The sequence below is a fragment of the Squalius cephalus genome (assembly GCF_949319135.1).
Source record: "Squalius cephalus genome assembly, chromosome: 1".
NCBI classification, from domain to species: domain Eukaryota; kingdom Metazoa; phylum Chordata; class Actinopteri; order Cypriniformes; family Leuciscidae; genus Squalius; species Squalius cephalus.
Genome location: NC_137122.1, coordinates 25,042,226 through 25,064,567, shown reverse-complemented (window position 1 = coordinate 25,064,567; position 22,342 = coordinate 25,042,226). Strand labels below are relative to the sequence as shown.

Sequence of the window (22,342 nt, the reverse complement as noted above, 5' to 3'; positions counted from 1 at the left end):
ATCACTGAAGGAAAGAGAAACACAAGAACTACAACTGACTTCAGCCACAGCCTTAGATGAAATCAACTGAAGAGAAAAGAAGACATTAAATCTGTGAAGATCTCAGCAGAGGAGGATTAAACAACTCAAACAGCATTACCAGCTTCACTTATTACTAACCAGACTGACTTTGGAAAACTCAGAATCGAAGACCAGGAGACTTGGTTGTTTCTTCAGCAGGATTCTTTATTGAGAACGCGAGCTGTCGGTAGCTGCAGTCACCAAAGTCTATCTGAGTTCTATACAGTATAGTTTTTATACATTTACAAGGAGGTGGGACTTTTGGAGGTGGAGACAAGTCAAACAAAGCAGAGGGATGATTCTTGATTCAATCAAGAATAAGCATAACACTATCATTCAAATGATCCAATCAGACTGATAGCATCACCCATACCTTCACATGATAATAGTTTAACTTGGAGTCATGTCACTGTTCAGGAGGTGTATACAGATACAAAGGTTAATGTCCGATGACTGGGTTGCTTGACTTAATCTTCTTTGAACTGTCAACTCACATGAACATAAATTAAACTGTCATCATCTATGCCTCACATGAACATAAATTAAACATATTCCCACAATATCAATAGTTGTATTTTAAGTCACCATGATGGTGGTTAGCGTTTGCTTTGGACTCTTGACCCTTGACTCTTTAATATAAAACTGTATCTGGCTGCTATAATTATGTGTTTGTAAAACACATTTGTTGCAGCGAAAAAGCCAAGAGAACATGAGATCAGGTGATGTTGGCTGTTTATTGATGATGGTGTAATCATCATATTGTGGCCTGAATCACTTATTTTTTTCAGTGTCTAATGCTTTGATTATTGGGGTTATGTGATTTTGTTTTGTTATATTTATTATAGTAGCTGTGTGACTTGACAGCATTAGATCCAACAGGTAATCAAATAATATAAAGAATTTTAAAAACATTTAGTGCATTAAACTTTCTCTTTTTCTACATTATTACTTAGACATCAAGAATCAGTGTATGACTCTCAACAATGGTGACAATCAATGAAATGGGTACCACCAATCAAAACTCACCCATATCTCCCAGCATGCATTGCGGCATTAATAAATTATGCATCTGGATTTTTTGTATAGCTTTTGTCACCATTGTTGAGATTCATATGCTGTTTCTTGATGTCTGTGTGAGTCTAAGTAATGCCATAGATGAAAGGTTTTTGTGCACTATTTAAAAAATAAAAAAAAAAGTATATTGTTTGATAAACAACACTGTTAGATTTCATGCTGTAAAATCAAATGGCTTCTGTTATGAATAAAACAATATTAAAAAAAAAAAAAAAAAACCTTGTCCTAACTAATCAAAGCATTAGACACTGAACAAGATCAGCAAATCAGGCAATTACATGATGACGACTTTGTCATCATCAATAAACAGCCAACATCTCCTGGGGGCTGTTCCATAAAAGCCGCTTAGAAAAGCGGGGATTAAACTCCAAAACCGGACTTGAATGAGCCTAACAAATGAGTTGCGGCTAAAGTGGTTCCATAAAAGGTAATTGAAGCTCACGCAATCTCACTAATTTGATCCAGGTTTATCTAGTCTAGATAATTGCGTGTGCACGCGTTTCTTAAGCAGCCCTAGAGGTCGATCGTGGATCAAATCGATCCACCATCAAACAGCGTATATTTTGTGCTGTTTTATGCGTTTGTGACATGTCCCCCCCCCCCCTTAGTTCAAAACTGACATTTTACGGTTATATTCTCCATCTGTAAATGTTCGAAAGTCATGCAAATGTATCCATTTAGCTGCTAATTTTCATATTGAACGAGCGCTGCTGCGCGCATGCGCGCCTAATGGGAGCGCAATAATTCTGACTAAAATATACATTTTGCTTGGAAAATTAATATGCGATATTTTATAACACTAGAAATATCTTCTAATTATAATAATTTATCTTTAGGATGTTGGATAAGTTGCACTGAACTTCTAGCGAACAGAAGTACTTCAGTGAAGTAGCCTATAATTCAGGGAAGATTTCTTTTAAGAAACTAAATATATAAAGATACAAAATATAGTTTTGGGTATAGGACCTATGCTACTTAATAAAGATGATGTATACTTATTTAGAATGCTGAGAATTACAGCTTTTAATGCAATATTTTTTTGGAGAAAGCAAGAGTCCCCAGTTTTAAATGAGTGGTTTGATTTAGTTTCTAAAGCACATTATGGAGAGGATAACATGAAATTAAGAGCAAATGTATACATTTTGAAAAGATATGTGCAACTCTAAAATCAAAGACTATTCCATAAAATAAAGGAATATATATTAGCCTACATTAACTACATTTTTATATAACCCTCCCTCCCTTTTATTTCTATTTATTTGTTATTTTATTTATTTACTTATTTAATATTTAATATTTGATATTCAAATAATATTACTTGAATAACTATTAGGAATTATGTGTCATTATAAGAGTTTGATATAAATATGTTAATGTTAAATTTTTATTACTATTTATTTATTGTTTTTTGTCTTTTCCCCCTTAAATCATATGTAAAAGTGTCTATGTACTTTTTGGTTATTGTTCTAATCATGTGTGTTTTTAGGCTATGTGTTGGTGGGTATTATCACAAAAGAAAAAAAGTAGAAGGAAAAATAAGGAATATTTATTGGGGGAAAATATGATGTCTTTAAAGGAACTGTCAATTTGTATAATTGTGTTAAATGTGTTTGAATTGAAAGACATAATAAAGTACATTATATATATATATATATATATATATATATATATACTAAAATATTTGTTATTTGGACATTAGATGTGCCTTATTTAGAATTTTAAACCTGTGTGTATTTTTATGATAGCAATAACTGTAAAGGGACTATTGTAATGGGGTAAATCAAATGTAGGCTAATATACTGGCAATTACTAAGCTCAGATTCATCTTACCAGTTAAAATTTATACTTTTGTAATTATTTATTTTTAATTTTGTGATTTTAACTTCTGCTTTACAAAGCTTTTTTCAGATTGTGTTCTAATGTTCTTCTAATAATCATAAACATGTACTACAGCTGCCAAACAAAACCAGAGAGAAATGTATTCATAAATCTTTAAAACAATCTAATTAAATCTTGGGCACAAAACATTCAGCCAGTAAAAAAAAGAAAACCTGTAGTATATATATTGTATTTAGGCCCATCTATCTATCTATCTATCTATCTATCTATCTATCTATCTATCTATCTATCTATCTATCTATCTATCTATCTATCTATCTATCTATCTATCTATCTATCTATATATATAGGTCTATATTGTCTAATTTATCATTGTAGCCTTATTTAAGTTGATTTTCTGTATACTGTGTATTTATTTTTGGACTAATAGTGGTTAATAAAGTCCAATAATGGTATGAGAGAGTGTCAGTTAGACACTGAACAAGATCAGCAAATCAGGCAATTACATGATGACGACTTTGTCATCATCAATAAACAGCCAACATCTCCTGATCTCATTTTCTCTTGGCTTTTTTGCTGCAACAAATGTGTTTTACAAACACATAATTATAGCAGCCAGAGAAAATTTTATATTAAAGAGTCAAGAGTCAAGGGTCAAGAGCACAACTAAAGCAAACGCTAACCACCATTATGGTGACTTTAAAATACAACTACTGCTTTAATTAAAACAGAAATGAAATAAAGTCAGTTAGTAATAAGTGAAGCTGGTAATGCTGTTTGTGGAGTTGTTTAATCCTCCTCTGCTGAGATCTTCACAGATTTAATGTCTTCTTTTCTCTTCAGTTGATTTCATCTAAGGCTGTGGCTGAAGTCAGTTGTAGTTCTTGTGTTTCTCTTTCCTTCAGTGATTCTGCTTGTTAACAGCAGGTGTTCATAAGTAATGCTCAATCATCACTTAATTATCTCATTAACTTCAACACAGCTTTAACTCTGTAGTGTGCACACATATGAACACTGAGCAGTGTTAATTTAACATGGGCGTTTTTCTGTGTACTATTACATAAATCTTACCCGTTTCATTTACATACGACTGACAAATATGAATCACATTCAGTTTATTAATACAATTACATAAATCGTATCTGTTTCATTTATATATTACTTAAAAATATGAATCACATTCAGATTATTGATTGGTTTATGTTAAAACTATGTAATCCAAATGCATGGAAATTTTATATGCAATTCAAATACATAAATCTTATGTTTAGACACAATTGTGAGTGTACTTAGCAGCGGTGTGTTATCAAGAAATAACAGACCGCATTCTACATTAGAATTCAACCAAGCCATGTAATAAAACGTTATATTTTTTTGTTGATTGTGTTTATGAAACAGATATTAACGCTCATAATAAAATAATAATACAGCAGAGAAGCATTCATACTGAATCACAGCTTTCAGAACACCATTTATGGATATTAAAAAATGATATTTACCTTCCTGAATGTGTGCAGAGCAGCAGCCAGAAAACCGTCAGCAAGAGGCCAGAACATTCCATGAGAGCAAAGATTACGCCGGTGAAATAAATCTGTGTTATTCCTCGTCTAATGTGACTGAATCTGGGTTCAAAACTCTGAGTTGTTGTTTCCTTCCTTCCTTCTTCTTGCTGGACAATGTCTGTAATTCCTTCTCATAAAGTTTCCAGCCCAGAATGAGTCCAAATGGAGAGGCGACAAGCACATGCAGATCAGCCGCTCTCCTCCACAATAATGACTCTAAAGATCATAAAATGTATTCATTTATAAATCGAAATTCTACCATAATCTCTAATGATGGTCAAAACATGGGATTTTGTATGTGAATGATGAATGCGTTCAGATGTCATAGTTCTGTGTGAAGAACAAGCTGAAAAAGTCTTTATTTACTGTTAGTTTGAACACAGTCTGTATTTTTTGTCTCGTCTTTTTATTGCAACATCCATCCATTATTTCTAATGAGGTAAAAACATGTATATAATATTTGTATTAATGTTAAATTAATAAACTGGGAAACTGTATTTTGACTATTACTATTTATATTCATAATCTGCACATTTTCTGTTTGCACAAAACATCTGGATGGATGACCTTCTACATTTATTAAAATAAGCAATATAATGTACGGGAATACTGTATCCCACAATGCAATGCAATGTGTTCCACTTGACTTTTGAATGAATGAACCAGAAATAATATCATAATAACAAAATCGTATTAAAATGTAGTTATTGTGTTGATATTTGCATGATAACTGTGTCTCCTGAGATGAGGAGTGTTTCTACTCCACTAGATGGCAGAATCGCTCAGCTGGATTCATGAAGAACTTCTTCACTTTCTTCTTACCTGTTGTTTGTTGTTGACAGCAAATCAAAAAGCACAATCCAGCTGGAACAGCAAAACCCTGCAGAAATAATCATAAAACAGTATCAGACCACAAACATGTTATAGAGCAGCAGAAATGTTTCTCATTTAATGTGAAAGTGAAGCCTCACCATCCACTAAACAGCATCCGGATCATTTATCTGAAGATAAACACACAAATAAGCGGTTAATTAACATTATTTTTAAGGGCTCCAGAGCCGAGACACAGCTCTGAGTCACTCTGATACGCAGACCGCCGGAAGCCCAGGCTCGGTGAGGTACTCGAGCGTTCAGCCAGCGTTGTAGCGGGCGCATACGCAGTAAGCCCAGCTGGAGCACTGCTGCAGCTGAAGCCATACAGCCTAGCATCCTCTGAAACGTTTTCAAAGGGACAACGCTGCCTTTCTGGAAAGACGTGGCCAGGTGTCGAACACGGCGCGCGCTGTGTTGACAAGCGGGCCGTCATAGCCACTGAGTCCAGCTCTATTCCCAGAAAAGAGACTGTCTGACTGGGCAGTAATGAGCTCTTGGTCCAGTTGACCGTGAGACCCAGGTTTTCCAGATAGCTGAGAAGCATCGTTCTGTGAGATATCAGTTCTATCTCTAACTGTGCCAGAATCAGCCAATCGTCCAAATAGTTCAGAATTCGCATACCCTGATTTCTCAGGGGAGCGAGAGCCTTACGTACTAGCGTACTAGCACGTACGCTACGCTAAACGTACTAGCACCCCGTACGTTTACGATGTGCGTCCTTGCACATCGTAAACGTACGGGGTGCTAAAGACAGGCCGAACTGGAGGACGGTGTATTGATATACCTGACCGTCGAAGGCGAATCTCAAGAATGGTATTATCTGAATCTGAAAGTAAGCGTCTTTCAGATCGAGAGAAATAAACCAGTCCCTCGGGCGAATTTGCGCGAGGATTTGTCTGGTCGTGAGCATTTTGAATGGTCGTCTCATGAGAGTTTTGTTCAAATATCTCAGATCTAAGATAGGTCTGAGAGCTCCATCCTTCTTGGGCACGAGGAAATAACGGCTGTAAAAGCCTGACTCGCTCAGGGAAGGAGGTACCGGTTCTATGGCCCCTTTGCACAGCAGCTTTGCTATTTCTGCGCGAAGTAGGTGTGCTACTTCCAGATTCACTCTCGTCTCGGTCCGTGCTAGAAAGCGCGGAGGACGGCAGGCGAACTGCAGTGCATAGCCCTGCTTTACTGTATTCAGCACCCATTCTGACACTCCTGGAATCGCTTCCCATGCTTCTGCATGCATAGCTAGGGGTAGAATGGCTTCTCGGTTCCGATCGCCGCACTGCGTGGGCTCGTGAACCCGAATCTGAGGTATCGGCGCGGTGAGCGCGCTCTCTATGCTTGAATACAGCAGCTCGCTGAAAGCGCCTTGGACGGGGAACATTTCGTGGTGAGAAACCCGGGACGCGTGTGCGGCGCCGGGAGTGATGTGTTTATCAGTAAGTGTGGGCGCTCGTGAGTGGGCTCAGAACTTACATTTACAACATAGCCGGTGTGTGGCGGCTTTATGGGTGTTGTCCCCTGGGATAACTGTGTGACAGAGCGGGCAGTGAGTAGGTGTGGGCACTGTATCGTGGGCACATTTCCTACATCTGACACTCGAGCGGCGTATGCCTGCTTTATGAGAGTGGGCTCTGTGAGAGAGAGCGACACAGGGGAAACCGTGCTTGTGTGTAGGGGTGAACACTGGGTAGCAGGCACATTTTATACACTCAAAACACCATTCGGCGTGAACCGGATAACCAGACATTACACTCTCTCTGAGATTTCTCTGGGTCGCCGTGAAAACGCTGTTTGGGTGCAGGCGAGCGGGTTGTACAACAGGCTTGATGGCTGCAAGATACACATCTGCAGTCGCCTTTTTTAAGGGAACTGACAGAGCGGAACATTTTGATGGCGGTCCGGCCGCGGCGGGACTCAAACATCTTTTCCTCCTTGACACTGCTAGGAGGACTTCGCAGGCTCAGGTTTCAGCGCAATCTTGGACCGGGGTCCCCGTGAGGGAGGCGGACTGTGATGGCTTGAAGAGCGCGATCTAGGGCGGGCACCCTGTCGCCGCTGCGAAGGCGGAGGCTGGGATAAACGCTGGGTAGAGCTTCGTGCAGGAGGCTGAGCTTGAGAGCGGCCTGCAGCTGAGCTCGAGCGTCGAGGCAGGAAGAGCTTCATGGCCTGCGTCGTTTTCTGCACCTCGGAGAAACGGTCGACAATTCCGCTTACCGCTGGGCCGAAGAGGCCGGTAGGGGACCTCTTCCACTGGGGGGATCGACTTATATCCTCTCTCGGCGGCGCCGTCCACTTGGGAGAGCGTCGAGGAGACAGAGGAGCGAAGTCTCGCGGAGAATGGAGCATTCCACGATTTAGAGAGCTCAGCGTGGAGCTCTGGCAGGAAGGGTGCTGACCTAAAGGCGGGCGCTTGGCGGCGGCTAGGTAGAAAGCTCTTTCGCCGACGGCCTGACGCCGATTTAACATGTCGAATCGGCCGTTACAAAGCCGACGAGGACCAATTTCAGCCGACGGTGTGGAACACACTGAGAAGATTTAGTCGGCCGACGCACAGAAACTGCCCGACGGCCGACCGTCGGCTTGGTGTGTTCCAGGCTTAAGGGAAATAAGTTACATGGCTGCAGGTTAATCTGTTGAGAAGACTGTTGCAATCTGTTGGAGCAAAATTATTTAATTGTACGGGCCACAAAACGAGCATTACAATATATGATATATTTAATATAATTACAATATAATTTAATAGTGTGTAAAATGAAAATGCAGGTATTTATGTAAAAAAACAACAACAACGTGGCTAATTATGACAATATATCCTCACTTTATAACTTTGCTTGTATTTTCATATTTGTTTTACTTTACATTTTCACCCGAATACAAACTATGAAGATGCATTTGATTGTAGGTTTTTATTAAGTAGGCTAAGCTATCTGTTTATTTTAATGTTACCGACATGTTCTGTCAATATTATCTCTCCTGTTTAGTTTGTTGAAAAATGAGTGGTTTTAATTTTGATGCTGAAGATTTGGAGTTAGAGGAAAAGCTTCAGGATGTTAACAGATTTCTTCAGGTTTTGGAGGTAAGTTAAGTGTTGCATTATGGCAAAACGTTCGAAGAAAATTATTTTACACCTAAATTATATATTCATTATTTGGAGTGTTGCTTTTTTTGTGTCTTGTTGAATTACACAGAGTGAGGCTCAGAAGGAACTCAAGGCACAGAGGGAACAAAACCCAACCCCTGTTCGATGGAAGAAGCGTGACAGGCATGGGTTTGTTATTCCTAAAAGACCTTCATCCAGTAAGAAATCCAGTGGAATGCCATCTGGTTAGTAGTCCTACTTATATTTCTCCTTTCTGTTTACTTAACAATTTCCATTACTAAATTGGTCTCAATGTTTTTCAGCGCCAACTACCAAGCAAGATCAACGCACAGGTAAAGCCAAAACACATTTTGTGATTATGAAAAACTAAAAAAGATGGATATTTACATGGTTTTAATCTCCATAACCTTATTAAAGTCTGTGAAAAGGAGTTTCAAAGTTCCAGATTGTCTTTCTTCTCTCCTTATGTCATGTTGAAGGGGTTGGAGTCTCAGCAGCAATACCATCAGTTAATAAAACAGACCAAATGTTATTGTCAGAATTGTACTGAAAACTGATAGTCTCTCTGATAAAGCCTGCATGTCTTTGCCACCTGTATTTCCTTAAAAAAAAGAAATTGTTAACACAGAACAGCCCAGATGTGCGGCACCTACTGATGTTGTTTCCAGTGTCAACCTAACAAAAGGTACATAATTAAAGCATAGTGTATTGTAATTGCCTGGATAGATTATACTTTTATTATTAGTTTAGATGTAATTTCTTGACCGTTTTGGTTTAGGTAGAAATGTATGAGCTGTTGTCAATTTGAAACAATAGAGTTGGTTTATTGGCGAAGTTTATTTATTTCATTCTTTTTCTGTTAGGATCTGAAACTGAGGTGCTTCGTCAGGAGCTCCTTGAACTGCTTGAGGAGGTAGTAGATGATGAAGTATTGGAGGACACAGCAGTGATTTGTGAGGCGTCATCCGAGTCAGCTGCTACTGACTGGGAGATCAGAAACAAAGTGTCCTCACAAAAGTGGAAAGAGGCCAGACCATTTCTTCTTAAAAATATGCTGGCTAACCAAGATCCACATCCACATTGTGGGTGCCAGTGTGGCAAACAAGCTGTAGTGAGGTGTCTGGACTGCCTGCCTTTCCCGTTCCTTTGTGAGGACTGTGATACTGCTGTCCATTCACGCTTTGTCCTGCACAACAGAGAGTCACTAACTGGAGGATTTCGGCAGCCTTTGTCAGAGTTGCGTCAGCAAATGGGTAAGACCATTTCCAAGTATTATGCCTTACTATGGATGAAACGTGCTATTCTTGTAACTGGATTCACATTAAGAAACCAAATGTTGATGTTTTTCAAATTCTCTATGCAATGCATCTTTTTAGTTGAAGAAATAGTTAATTTTGCATAACAAGTTAGTGTGTGTGCTTTTTTTGGTATCTAAACAATACACAATTTCATTTTTTTTGATAGCACGGCTGTTACCTATACAGAGACCAGATTGTGTGTGTGGCTGTTCAACAGGCAACATTCATGCGTCACCTGGCAGAAATGTGTCTGTCATTACCATAAATGGTAAGTGGACATTTTACACATGGTAGCTTCGCCTCTTGAGAAGTTGCAGTTTCTATTATTTAGTCAGTGTAACTTACCCTGTACACTTACAGATAAACTGAGGCATATTGTTGACATTTTTCTATCTGCTCCACTCGCTTGCCAGTCTTGTGCCGAGTTGTGCCCGCTGAGAATTTCATGCACGTCACGGTTCCTCACGGGTATATTCTAAGTACTGTATAAAAACGATATAATATTCTTTGCGCAGTTCATCAATGTTGATAAATGATTCAACCATCCCGCGAGGTGCGGAAACCTCTGCACAACACCGACACAGCTGGTGCTCCGTCTCTTTTTTACTTCTGTCACACACACTACACCCACACATACGCACTGATCTCCCTTCCTTCTTATTGTTCATGATTACTCATCATGCAAGGGGTTTTTCCCAATTTCACTGTGGGTGTATGTGTGTTATTATCAAAACGGTATTTTTTTTGCAATGCACGAGTATGACAAGGTGGCAGTACCTACATTTACAGTGCATTATTATGTGTTTTCCGCAACATCTTCTTGCAATCTTTTCCTATAACCATTTAAAGATGGAATTTAAAAAAAACAACGGCCTGTTTTCCTTAACAATATTACTTCATTTATTCATTTAAATTAATGCTCCCTACAGGCCGCTACAACCTTGTATTGCCAGTTGTGAGTTGCACCAGCTGTTGCCTAACATGGTCCCCCACCATTGAGGACATCCAGCGTGATGGATACTGGCCTGGCACCATGAATTTCTGCACCCTGTATACCACTGATGTCTTTCAGTCTTTCTATGACCTTAAGATGGCTGCACCAGGTGTATCACTTAAGGCGTACGTCAAAATGCTTGATGAAAGAACAGAGCGCTTCGGAAGAGTGAGTTTTCAATTTTGCCAAGCTTAATGAAGATGCATGCAATGTTTATTAGTTAGTGTTTATGGTGAGTTACACAAATATTATTTTCCTTAGAGTTTTTTCCTATGTTTGTCCTAAATCTAAAAGGCGGGCAAAATATCAGCTGATACCTTCAGCAAAAGCTTTTCTGAGTGGGTTGCTGTGACATACGAGGTGGAGAAGATATTCCACGAGAAATCATTTGACTGCCCTGCCTGCACTCCAGAGATGCTTGCAGTGTCAGTTGACGGAAACCGCAAGCTTTATCGCTTCAAATCAAATGCAAGGTATTTCAAATTTAGGGTTTTAGACCAAAAAAGTATTCCTAACTATTGGTTCCTACACTTCGAATGTTTAGTAGCCAAATCAGGTTAAGGAGCCAAAACGTAGAATTTTCCATATGAAATTATATTTTTTACATTATGCATTAGATATGGGTTAAATTAACTTGTAGCCCATGTCAACAGTGTATGGAAAATGGACATTAATTGTTTGAACAGCTCTCACTGTATTGTTTCAGCACTTCAGAGCCAGGCAACTTTGAAGGTGTCTTTATTCAGAAAGATGAGGTGGTTGCTGAGTTTGTTGACAACATCCACAGACAAACAAATCATGCAAGTTTCAATATTTGTTTTTGTCTCATTGCTGTCTTGACATTATTTACTTTGAGTAAAATAACATAATCATAGAGACTTATTTTTAATGAAAGAGTCTTTAACCTAAGAATGTGTAACCTGTGCAGGAAATTAATTATATTTTTTAGACTTGTTTGGTTTAGGCTTCTCCAGGGTTTAATGTCCTATTAAGATTACTTTAAGGTAGGAAAGGCATATCTAGAAAGTTTTATGAAGCTCAGATTTAATTTCTCTATCTATTTTAAAAGGACAGTAAAGGCTTTTTATATCCATACATTTGGAGGTTCCATACGTGTTAAACTAGTTTATCCTACAGTAGTTCTGCAAACAAACACATCCAGTTCAGTAACCTTTTTTTTTTTTATTCTTTTTTTTTACAATAACACAACACAGTGGTACCGGTATCTCATAACAGCACATACAGCCATATAAGCTATATCATCTTACAATCTTTGGATATATATGTTCATACATAAGCATATAAAATGCAAAAACAAAATAATTATAATAAAAAAATACAACAGGGCATATCAAAGTAAATACATAACAGGGACATTTTATAGACCAGTAATCAAAAAGATCTATCAGTCGCTAAGCATCTTCCAGAAAGTTCCACAGAGAAGACCAAGTGCGCCAGAAAACATCAGATCTTTGATGCAGATCGTGAGTTAGTTTTTCCAGAAGTAAAAGAGTAGCGACCTGACTCATCCACATATTAACTGAGGGTATTTGAGGAGTTGACCATAGTAATAATATACATTTTTTTGCTAAATATACAGAAGTTCAACACACTTTCTTTGTCACAGTCCATGCATAGACCAGCTTTACAGTTCAGAAGGTAAACATTTGCAAAGGTCTTTCCAATAATCTTTTGAACAACCATGTGGATCTCTTTCCAGTAACCTTTGATTTGATCACAATCCCAAAACACATGCATCACTGTGCCAATGTTTGACCTACATTTGAAACATAATTGAAAAGAATTGGGGAACATTTTATGAAGTCGAACTGGAGTTAGATAGGTCCTGTGAATGAATTTATAATTTTGTTCCTGGGCCGAAATTGAGACACCTTTGGAGAAAACACATGTACAAACAGATAACCACTCCTCATCACTAAAATTTGATCCTAAGTCATTTTCCCATATCATTCTCAAAGAATCAAAACTTGAAGGACCAACATTAGACAGCAAAGAATATAACTCAGAGATCTTCTTCTTAAGAGTAATTGAAGAGAGAAGCTGTTTTTCCACGTCAGTAAGATCAAAACGTATATTACCTTCTTTTGAGTGTGACTCCAAAAAGTGCTGTAATTGAAGAAATTTATAAAAATCTTTACTGGGCAGGTTAAATTCCTGCTTTAATGGCTGGAATGACCTCATTTGACCATTATCAAATAGATGACCAAACTCTGACAGTCCACTCACCATCCAGGTCAGAAGACCAATATTCTGTACGCTTGGGGAAAGATCAGGATTGAGTGCAATAGGAGACTTAAAAGATAACTTATTAGGAATAGCTAAATATTTCTTGACACCCTTCCACACCGAAAGAGTATTTGACACAGTGAAAATATTATTCAGAGACTCAATTTTTTGTATATTATGAACAAATGGCAGAGAGCCAGTCCAGTAACTTTGAGAACCAGTTGACAGTCACAATTCTTAGAGGGTTTTAAAAATTCATTTAGTTCAGTTATAATCTTTGAATTTATAGATCTCAGGAAAAGGGTCGTGTGGATCTTCAAGTTGGAGAGCAGCTAAGGAGTCTTCCAGGAAAAACACCAGCAAATTGGATGAGGAAGGGCTTGAAATTGCTGTCTGTCGCCATGGAGTCCTCCTTGGAGCACTGAACATGTTTCGAGGGGAGATCTTTGCCTACCCTCTTTTCCTCCAAAGGATGTTGGCAGAAAAAGCCCCAGGAAACATCACATTCCTTTGCTCCGATGTGGCATGCAAATATTTCCCATATTTGTCCAAGGTGGCTCAGCAATGCCCTGAGATGAGGAAGCTCCTGTCCATGCGTCCTTTCCTGTCTGTAATTTACATTTTACATTTAGTCATTTAGCAGATGCTTTTATCCAAAGCGACTTACAAATTAGGACTAAATTAAGCGAGTCATCATGAAGAGGCAAAAACAACAACAACGCAAGGAGTGCTCAAAATACGAAGTTCAGGCATTATTCAGAGTAGCATAAGCCAGATAAGTGAGGTTTCAAAGGGAAAGGATTTTTTTTATTAATTTTTTTTTTATTAAGAGGTTAAGTGTTCACGGAATAGAATGGTTTTCAGCTGTCTTTTGAATGTTGTCAGGGATTCTGCGTTCCGGATGAGGGTGGGGAGAGCGTTCCACCAGCATGGAACTGCGAATGAGAATGTTCTGGAAAGTGATTTTGTGGCTTTCTGTGATGGAACCACGAGGCGTCGCTCGTTGACCGATCGTAGGCTTCTGGTAGGGATGTAGACTCATAGAAGTGAGTGAAAGTAGGAGGGAGCTGAGCCTGTGACAGATCTGTAAGCAAGCGTCAATGCCTTGAACTTGATGCGAGCAGCGAGAGGTAGCCAGTGCAGAGAGATGAACAGTGGAGTGACGTGTGCCCTCTTGGGCTCGTTGAAGACAAGGCGAGCTGCAGCATTCTGGATCATCTGTAGAGGTTTGGTTGCACATGCTGGAAGTCCGGCCAGAAGAGCATTACAGTAGTCAAGCCTAGAAATGACCAGGGCCTGGACGAGGAGTTGTGTTGCATGCTCAGTTAGGAAAGGCCTGATCTTCCTGATGTTGTGCAGTGCAAACCTGCATGATCGAGCTGTCTTTGAAATGTGATCAGTGAAGGTCAGCTGGTCATCAAACGTTACTCCAAGGTTTCTGACCGACCTTGATGGGGTGATTGATGATGAATCTAGCTGGATGGTGAAGTCGTGCTGTAGTGACGGATTGGCAGGGAGGACGAGAAGTTCAGTCTTTGCCAGGTTGAGCTGTAGGTGATGTTCTTTCATCCATGTGGAGATGTCCGCCAGACAGCTTGAGACCCGTGCAGCTACTGTGGGATCATCTGGTTGAAACGAGAGGAAGAGCTGTGTGTCATCAGCATAGCAGTGGTAGGAGAAGCCGTGTGCCTGTATGATGTGTCCCAGTGATGTGGTGTAGATGGAGAAGAGGAGGGGTCCAAGAACTGAACCCTGGGGAACCCCTGTGGTCAGTTGATGTGCTCTGGATACCTCGCCTCTCCATGCGACCTTGAAGGACCTACCTGTGAGATAGGACTCAAACCAGTGGAGAGGAGTTCCTGTGATGCCCAGTGATGAGAGGCTGGACATAAGGATCTGATGATTCACAGTGTCGAAGGCAGCAGACAGATCCAGGAGAATGAGGACTGAAGATTTGGAAGCAGCTTTTGCGATCCGTAGGGCTTCTGTGACCGACAGTAATGCAGTCTCAGTTGAATGCCCTTTCTTGAAGCCAGATTGGTTGACATCTAGCTGGTTGTTTAGAGACAAGAAGGATGTTACTTGGTTGAAAACAGCTCTTTCAAGTGTCTTCGCAATGAATGGTAGGAGAGAGATAGGTCTGCAATTCTCTACAAGTGATGTGTTTAGCGTTGTTTTTTTAAGCAGTGGAGTAACCCGAGCCTGCTTGAATGCTGTAGGGAAAGTGCCAGTATGTAGGGATGAGTTGATGATGTGTGTGAGTGCTGGTAGAAGTGTGGGAGAGATGGCTTGTAGAAGGTGTGAGGGGATGGGGTCTAGAGGGCAGGTGGTAGGGTGACTGGAGAGGAGAAGTGTAGATACTTCTTCCTCGGTTAGCGAAGAAAAGGAGGACAGAGGGATATTGGCTGTGGAAGGGGTCGGTCTGGGTTCCTGTGTGTGTGGAGCTGAGAACTGACTGCTGATAGCTGTTGTTTTGTTGGTGAAGAAGTTTGCAAAATCGTCAGCAGTTAAAGAGGAGGTGGGTGGTGGTGGAGGTGGACAGAGGAGAGAGTTGAATGTCTTGAAGAATGATCGTGTGTTGGAGGAGCTGTTGATCTTGTTGTGGAAGTATAAAGATTTTGCAGCATGAACATCCACAGAAAAGGAAGAGAGGAGAGATTTATACATACTCAGGTCAGATGCGTCTTTTGATTTGTTCCATTTCCTCTCTGCTGCCCTGAGTTCACGAAGAACCTCAGATAACCAGGGGTTGGAGGGAGTAGCGCGTGCTGGCCTGGAGGAGAGAGGGCAGATATTGTCTAGAGAAGAGGTTAGAGTGGAGCATAAGGTATCCATTGCGGTATTCACATCCAGAGATGAGAATTGTGAGGGTGGGGGAAGAGAAGATGACACGGCAGAGGAAAGATGGGAGGGGGAAAGTGAGCGCAGGTTTCGTCTGAAAGTGACTGGTGGTGGGGGTGGTGGTGCAGGGGTAGAGAGTTGTAGACTGAAAGTAATGAGGAAATGATCTGAAACATGGAGGGGTCTCACCAAAATGTTCTCTGTGGTGCAGTTGCGTGTGTAAACTAGGTTCAGTCAAGCCCAAGATACTAAGAGTAGAATGAGATGCAAAGGCTGGAATGAAGTCAGCTTTATTGACTGCTGACTGACAATTCCATAGACCCACGGAAAGAGAGAGAGGAGTGTATGAGGATGAGAGAATGGGACGCAGATTGGCAGTATTGCGCTGCCTTTTGCGCGTGATGAAAGGGCGTTGCCGAGAGATAACAGGAATGTATTGAAAGCACATGTTGAGTAAGGTGAACAATAAGATAAAAAGAGGGAAGGAAAGGGGGAAAGGAGATACTTAAGTGTCTTTCTGGTGTCCTTGCTCGGTGGAGTCGCGCAGGTAGAGTCGATGGTCTTTACCCGAGTCGGTCTTCACACGAGGAGGCTGAACACGAGAGCTGAACGCTTCCGCTGACGCTTCCGCGACAGCGCGCAAATTACACCGATATACAGATAAAGCTTTCACCGTTTGAGTGAGTACAGCTGTTTCGGTCGGGCAATTAAGTGAATGACGCGAAAATGTGCCAAATCGAAAGTGCTATAGGAGCAAAGGCTTACGTGCAAATTAGACTGCAACAATAATAAGTTTCACTCGCGGCTGTTTGTTTAATGTGGCAACGCGTCTAACTAAAATACAGAATTATGTGAGGTTAAAAATACAAAATAAGCAGAGAATCGAAGATGGGCTTACCTTGACTAAAATGCAGCACTGAAATAACAGGAGAACAGAGTATTCTAGAATAGTAATGCACGCAAAGGCTCACACTGGGAAATGCGAGGTACATTGCAACTTTAATGACTAAGTTAGTAGTCATTTGAGTCATTGAGTAATTTAGAAATAACATTATTTTATGATTATTGTACGCACTTCTTATTAGATTAAATGGGGAGGCGCATTTCAGGAAGGTGCAGGCTCAACAATTGGAGAAGAGGTTGAGCAAGTGAACAGTTTCTTGTCCAGGGCAGCAATCACGACCAAGTACATGTCCAAAGCAGGTGTGTTTGTGTGTGTGTGTGTGTGTGTGTGTGTGTGTGTGTGTGTGTGTGTGTGTGTGTGTGTGCCTGTCTGTGTGTTTGTGTGTCTCTGTGTGTGTGTGCCTGTCTGTGTGTGTGTGTCTCTGTGTGACTGACTGCCTGTGTGTGTGTGTGTGTGTGTGTGTGTGTGTGTGTGTGTCTCTGTGTGTTTGTGTGTGTGTGTGTGTGTGTGTGTGTGTGTGTGTGTGTGTGTGTGTGTGTGTGTGTGTGTGTGTGCCTGTGTCTGTCTGTGTGTGTCTGTCTGTGTGTTTGTGTGTGGGTGGGTGTGTCTGTGTGTTTGTTTGTGTGTGTGTGTGTGTGTGTGTCTGTGTGTCTGTCTGTGTGTTTGTGTGTGTGTGTCTCTGTGTGTCTGTGTGTGTGTGTGTGTGTGTGTGTGTGTGCCTGTGTCTGTCTGTGTGTGTCTGTCTGTGTGTTTGTGTGTGGGTGGGTGGGTGTGTCTGTGTGTTTGTTTGTGTGTGTGTGTGTTTGTGTGTCTCTGTGTGTGTGTGCCTGTCTGTGTGTGTGTGTCTCTGTGTGACTGACTGCCTGTGTGTGTGTGTGTGTGTGTGTGTGTGTGTGTGTGTGTGTGTCTCTGTGTGTCTCTGTGTGTTTGTGTGTGGGTGGGTGGGTGTGTCTGTGTGTTTGTTTGTGTGTGTGTGTGTGTGTGTGTGTGTGTGTGTGTGTGTGTGTGTGTGTCTCTGTGTGTCTGCGTGTGTGTGTGTGGGTGTGTGTCTGTGTGTGTGTGTGTGTGTGTGTGTGTGTGTGTGTGTGTGTGTGCCTGTCTGTGTGTTTGTGTGTCTCTGTGTGTGTGTGCCTGTCTGTGTGTGTGTGTCTCTGTGTGACTGACTGCCTGTGTGTGTGTTTGTGTGCGTGTGTGCGTGTGTGTGTGTGTGTGTGTGTGTGTGTGTGTGTGTGTGTGTGTGTGTGTGTGTGTGTGTGTGTGTGTGTGTGTGTGCCTGCCTGTGTGTCTGTGTGTGTGTGTGTGTGTGTGTGTGTGTCTCTGTGTGTCTCTGTCTAGGAGGTGATTATTAATTTGCACTCACATTGAATTCAGGAAGAACAAACATGCTGACCCTTCTGGCTTCCGGGTGGAATAAAAAGAAAGTCAAGAATATAGAATGCGGTCTGTTATTTCTTGATAACAGACCGCTGCTAAGTATAACACACCATTGCCATGAAAAACAGAGCGTTGCTATGGACGCAGTTGGAAGCAATATAATTGTTTTTAAATCAATAAATCAAAATCAATTTTTTGTGTTAAATTATTGATTTATTTGGTAGGTAGCCATGTAATAAGCAGGATAATGTAGAGCGAGGCGGTTGTTATAGCGAATTCAACCCCTTCAGGCTGATTCAAGACAGGGTTGTATTCACTATAACAACCGCCTCGCTATACATTATCCCTTATAAATCTGTGTCCATTTTGTGGAGAATCACCTTTCTCTCTATATCTCCATAGTCCATTAATCCCACACATTCCACACATTAATCCCACACATAGCTGCATTCACAAACTAAGATGTCCGGACATTAACAGGGTAAACACAACCCTGTGAATCATTCGGTTCAGACTTATCATCCTGCCGGCTCCCTGGTACAAATCATGTGTAATGTCTGATTAAGGCCATGTGCACATAAGATTCATAGTGAGCAGGGGCTAATGACATTGCACGTTTAGCCACTTTATAGTCTTTTCTACTCACATAAAAGATTTTAAACAATAATATACCAGCAAATATAGTGGAATAATGTTACGCAATAACTCCTCAATAACTGAGCAGAGGTTAATGTCACACTCCTTCTGTGTTTGTTGAAACCTGAGCTTCTCTAATGTGTGTTTTGTTGGCCAGACATTTTATATTTCTAAACATCAGTATTTAACATTCTATGAGACTCAAAAATCAATTATCTTTCACCAGCTTTCTACTTATTGCAGCTTTAAGGATGTGCCACTCCTTGGCTAAACAAAGCGGTAGTTCCAGCAGATGAGAATACATCTCACATAGACAATTTCCTGTTGTGTGCTACATTTATGAAAGCTGTGTCCAAAATCACCCCTCATTCACCACTCCCTATCTAGAGAGTTGTATGGACAGGGCTATATAGTGACCTCACCAGCAAAACGAAAGCACTTTCGAACATTACTCCGATCATTATCTTGGCGCCGGTAATGACCTCATTGCTGTTCGATAATCAGTTGGTGGAATGTTTTTTACATCAGCACAATGCATGCTGGTATATACGGCATCGGTTGTACACTACTTTTCCAAATGCATTTTGGGATACTTTGAGTGGACTATATAGGCCAGGGTATAATAATCCTTATACATTCGAACAGCCCTACAAAATGGCAAGCTGACTATATAGTCAACTATGTAGTGAGTAGTGGGTGATTTCGGACTCAGATCCTGGACTGGATTCTCCGGACATTGAGATCGTAAAAATGGCTCATGTTAGCAAATGGGACAAGGGCCAAAAAAAAAAAAACAGAGTACAATCCAGATACATTTCTCACAAAGATGGTTTCTGTCATTTTAGGTAGTTGTCATCACGCTTATGTTCAAATGTTCATTTCATCTGATAAGTTTGGTATAAATCAGTCAGCTATATAAAGAGCGAATTATTTGGATAGGTATATTGGCATGATATTGATACTACGGCTGCACTCCTAATCTGCACAGACTCGGGTTCAAAATAATATCAGTGGCAGTATTCTGGATGTTTTGGCTTCATTCATGTACAGTGGCATGGAAGTGGAGACATAATGTCTCCTGCCATGGCTTTTGCTGACACAAAGGCAAAAGACCAAGAGAAACAAAGGGAAAATTACTCACATTTATAACTCTTCTGTCCACAATGCCTTGGTATGGGAAGATTTTCTGGGCACAATGTTTTCTGCATTCTGTGAAATGAAATGACAAATGAAAAATTATATTTGGTTTGTAGTAGACTGCGTTAGATTTGGGCCAGTGTTCCTACAGAGATATCAAAAGTTTAGCAAGATATACATGGTACAAGGTAGATTTATTTGTAACATTACAACAGGTTGGCAGGCAGGCAGTTTGTAACTCCCTTCTGCAACATAGCAGTCAATATACAGTACAATAATACAAAAGCACTAATTAAAATGTTAAACAGAACTATAGTTAATTGTGCAGTGCTGAAGATGAATTTAAGATTAATGTTTTTTTTTTTAAATCGATCAATCAGTGAATTTTGGTCAACACCAAAACTGGGCATTACGGGGAAACTTTTGTTAATTTCAACCTGGGTTCTATTTAAACTGTAATTAAAACATATTTAAGCATGATTGATGTTGTCATCAACGGAAACTTTTTTCCCCCAAACTAACTTAGCCTGGATGCCAACCGAACTTTGACGGTGGGGAAGTTCGGTCTGGACTTTATCCGTTGAGAAGCAGGTATGCCTGAACTGGTTGAATTCGTTTACAACAAAGAATTGCTGCCGCTGGAGAACTCAGATGTGTAGATTCTGCCATCGCGTCTGTTATAGAAGATGTAGACAGCGCATTCATTTTAAAAGAGGAACAGAGAACCACGCATTTGTCGATCGGAAAGATGTTTTTGCTGTCCTTCCTACGGGATTCAGCAAACGTTTAATTTATCAGCTGGTCCTGATGGTCGCTAAGAAGATGGTGTGCAATGAAAACCCTATGGTCATTGTTGTTTCTCCTTTGGTCGCACTCATGGAGGACCAAATGAAAGAAGCAACCAAAATGGGCATCAACTCGAGGTGGAAATAATCAGTGGGCGTTGCCAGTCATTTACTCCGTTGCTCTGATTGGTTGTAGGTCTATCCAATTGAGTGCAGAGCATTTCCTGGTTCGGTTAAAACACGACCCATAATCACAGCCCAATGGAGCAGTATCAGACTCACTTTCTGACTAGAATATGAGTATGACAACATCAGGCTACTAGATGTTAGGGTTCCTCCACCAAATCCCACTTTGACCACTCACAACATGTCACAACTCAGGTTACCGCGTTACATTTGCACAGTCTTTTGATTACTAACCTTTTATTTGACGTTTTGGGGGTTTTGTGGCACCTTCTCCTGGGAGGCCAGAAGTAGGCTGCAAGAAGGACGAAGAGGGAGCAGGAGGATGAGAGGAGGCAGAAAGGGGAGCAGGAGGATGAGAGGAGGCAGGAAAGGGAGCAGGGGGATGAGAGGAGGCAGGAAAGGGAGCAGGGGGATGAGAGGAGGCAGGAAAGGGAGCAGGGGGATGAGAGGAGGCAGAAAGGGGAGCAGGAGGATGAGAGGAGGCAGGAAAGGGAGCAGGGGGATGAGAGGAGGCAGGAAAGGGAGCAGGAGGATGAGAGGAGGCAGGAAAGGGAGCAGGAGGATGAGAGGAGGCAGAAAGGGGAGCAGGGGGATGAGAGGAGGCAGAAAGGGGAGCAGGAGGATGAGAGGAGGCAGGAAAGGGAGCAGGAGGATGAGAGGAGGCAGAAAGGGGAGCAGGAGGATGAGAGGAGGCAGGAAAGGGAGCAGGGGGATGAGAGGAGGCAGAAAAGGGAGCAGGAGGATGAGAGGAGGCAGGAAAGGGAGCAGGAGGATGAGAGGAGGCAGGAAAGGGAGCAGGGGGATGAGAGGAGGCAGAAAGGGGAGCAGGAGGATGAGAGGAGGCAGAAAGGGGAGCAGGAGGTTGAGAGAGGGGAGAAGGTGACACAGGCACAAGATGAAGCACATATTCTTCAGTCACTGGAGCTACTCCAGCTGCTGAGTCCTCCTGCACTGGTGGAACTGGTTCCACTGGGCTGCTGCTGGGCTGCTGTCCCCCTGAAGCTGGTTGATGAGCACATAAATCTGCAAATTTTGAATATTAAATGCAAGTAAAACTGGGTGAAATATAAATATACACATTATACATATTAAATAAGATGTTTTTTTGCAGCTTACATAGCAGCACATTTTATGTTAAATAGGTTGTCGAACAATGACTAGTTGTAAATATTGTAATACACAGTTTTGTCATTATTTAGGTTTTTCCCCACTGTGAAGGTAATTAGACTAACATAACACAGAGTGTTTTAAGTGTCTTTGTGTCCTGGCCCCCTTTACCCTAATTGCATTTTCCAGACATAACACTGTGATTTAGATTTCTTAATATTATTCCCATTTTTAAAACACCATGTTAATATAGTTGCTGGCACTTAAAACAGTTTGAGCTAGATAATCCACTATGAAGATTATGTCAGCTTATTGTTTTTTATTGCAC

General features: G+C 41.0%; 1 protein-coding gene across 1 annotated transcript; it reads left to right on the top strand.

The window, feature by feature from the left end:
- Positions 1 to 8,391: 8,391 nt before the first annotated feature.
- LOC307171378 (uncharacterized protein) lies at positions 8,392 to 13,684 on the top strand (the record flags this gene model as incomplete). The annotated part of the gene is made up of 10 exons (XM_079892984.1): positions 8,392 to 8,481; positions 8,594 to 8,729; positions 8,808 to 8,837; positions 9,134 to 9,190; positions 9,369 to 9,758; positions 9,970 to 10,071; positions 10,733 to 10,965; positions 11,092 to 11,270; positions 11,504 to 11,597; positions 13,334 to 13,684. The coding sequence occupies exons 1-10, from the start codon at positions 8,398 to 8,400 to the stop codon at positions 13,682 to 13,684; spliced, it is 1,656 nt and encodes a 551-aa protein (XP_079749110.1). The 5' UTR covers positions 8,392 to 8,397.
- Positions 13,685 to 22,342: the final 8,658 nt, after the last annotated feature.